The 1296-nt window shown below is 50.4% G+C and overlaps 1 protein-coding gene across 1 annotated transcript; it reads right to left on the minus strand.

Moving 5' to 3' along the window:
* Positions 1 to 340: 340 nt before the first annotated feature.
* Pmar_PMAR004967 (hypothetical protein) lies at positions 341 to 638 on the minus strand (the record flags this gene model as incomplete). The annotated part of the gene is made up of 2 exons (XM_002779024.1): positions 341 to 483; positions 531 to 638. Coding segments are annotated over 2 exons (251 nt in total), but the record flags the coding sequence as incomplete, so codon positions are not given.
* Positions 639 to 1296: the final 658 nt, after the last annotated feature.

The following is a 1296-nucleotide window of genomic DNA, read 5'->3' on the forward strand; positions in this document are numbered from 1 at the left end:
GTTCCATCGAGTGGGGCGCCTATGCCACTCCCCTAAGATATTCTTCTGCACAATCATTTTCACGGCGGCACGCGATGGAAGGATCAGTTCCATCGAGTGGGGCGCCTATGCCACTCCTCTAAGATATTCTTCTGCAGAACAATTTTCACGGGGCACGCGATGGGAAGATCCGTTCCAGCGAGTGGGGCGGCTATGCCACTTCCTCAAGATATGCTTCTGCAGAATATTTTTCACAGGGGCACGCAATGGAAAGTCAATTCCATCGAGTGGGGCGGCTATGCCACTTCTCGAAGATATGCTATAGAAGGTATGATATGAAACCGTACCAAGATATCCTTACCTGATCGGTCTCCCGTTGAATTTCCTCCTCCTCCTTTTCTATCCTCTCCTCCCTCTCCTGAAGGTCGGCCCGTAACGTCGCATTAGCTGAGACCATTCGATCAAGTCGCGCACGGACCTCCTCAGCTCGAGATGCCGAACTCCCTGATCAAAATGAACCAAGTCCTGACGAGAAGCATCTCACCGAGTACCTTGAGCTTCCTCTTCTTGTATTCTTCTGGTGAGGTCAGCAAGAGCGGCCTCGTACCGCCCCTCGCCATCAACAGCTCGAGCTTCCAGTTCGGCTAGTTGTCGTGCCACTGACGAGCAAAGGAGTCAATAGAAGTGCCCACTGAACAGTCTTGGAGGAATATATGTTCGCCTCTTTCAGCCGATCTCAGCAGTTTCCTCACTAATTACAGTAGCTCCCATACTAGTTCGCGTAGAAGTGTACAAAAATCAACCAGAAACTCCTAAAATTTCCGCAAAATTATGTTTTTCCCGCCAACATAGGTAGGTGACTATGTGCATACTCTCCCACCTGTTCCATCAACTCTCTCCCTATCTCTCCTCACCAATGCCACCTTCTCTCGTGACAAGACCGAGGACACCGATGGTCCACATACACAAACTCTACACCGGGCTGGATTCAGCATCTGATCCCTTCACCATCTCGCGGCCCTGGGCAGTTGTATACTTGCCTTATTGCTACGTATGCCTTTACGTAGACTAATATCGCTACTATTAAGAGAATTGTCGTTGAGGGACTCCGACAACTCCTCAGCTGACAAGGTTCATCACCTCACAACCTCACCATCAGTCTCCTCACCACCAAGGATGCCGGCATGGTACTCCTGTTGCAGCTGAACGAGCCGATCTTTGATGCGCTGTATTCGAGTCGACCGGGCAGAGACGATTGGCGAGGTTTGCTTATCGGGAGAGTAGAGGGATGGGGACATTCTATTATACTTCCTAACT

This window comes from Perkinsus marinus (assembly GCF_000006405.1).
Source record: "Perkinsus marinus ATCC 50983 genomic scaffold scf_1104296947978, whole genome shotgun sequence".
Classification (NCBI taxonomy): domain Eukaryota; phylum Perkinsozoa; order Perkinsida; family Perkinsidae; genus Perkinsus; species Perkinsus marinus.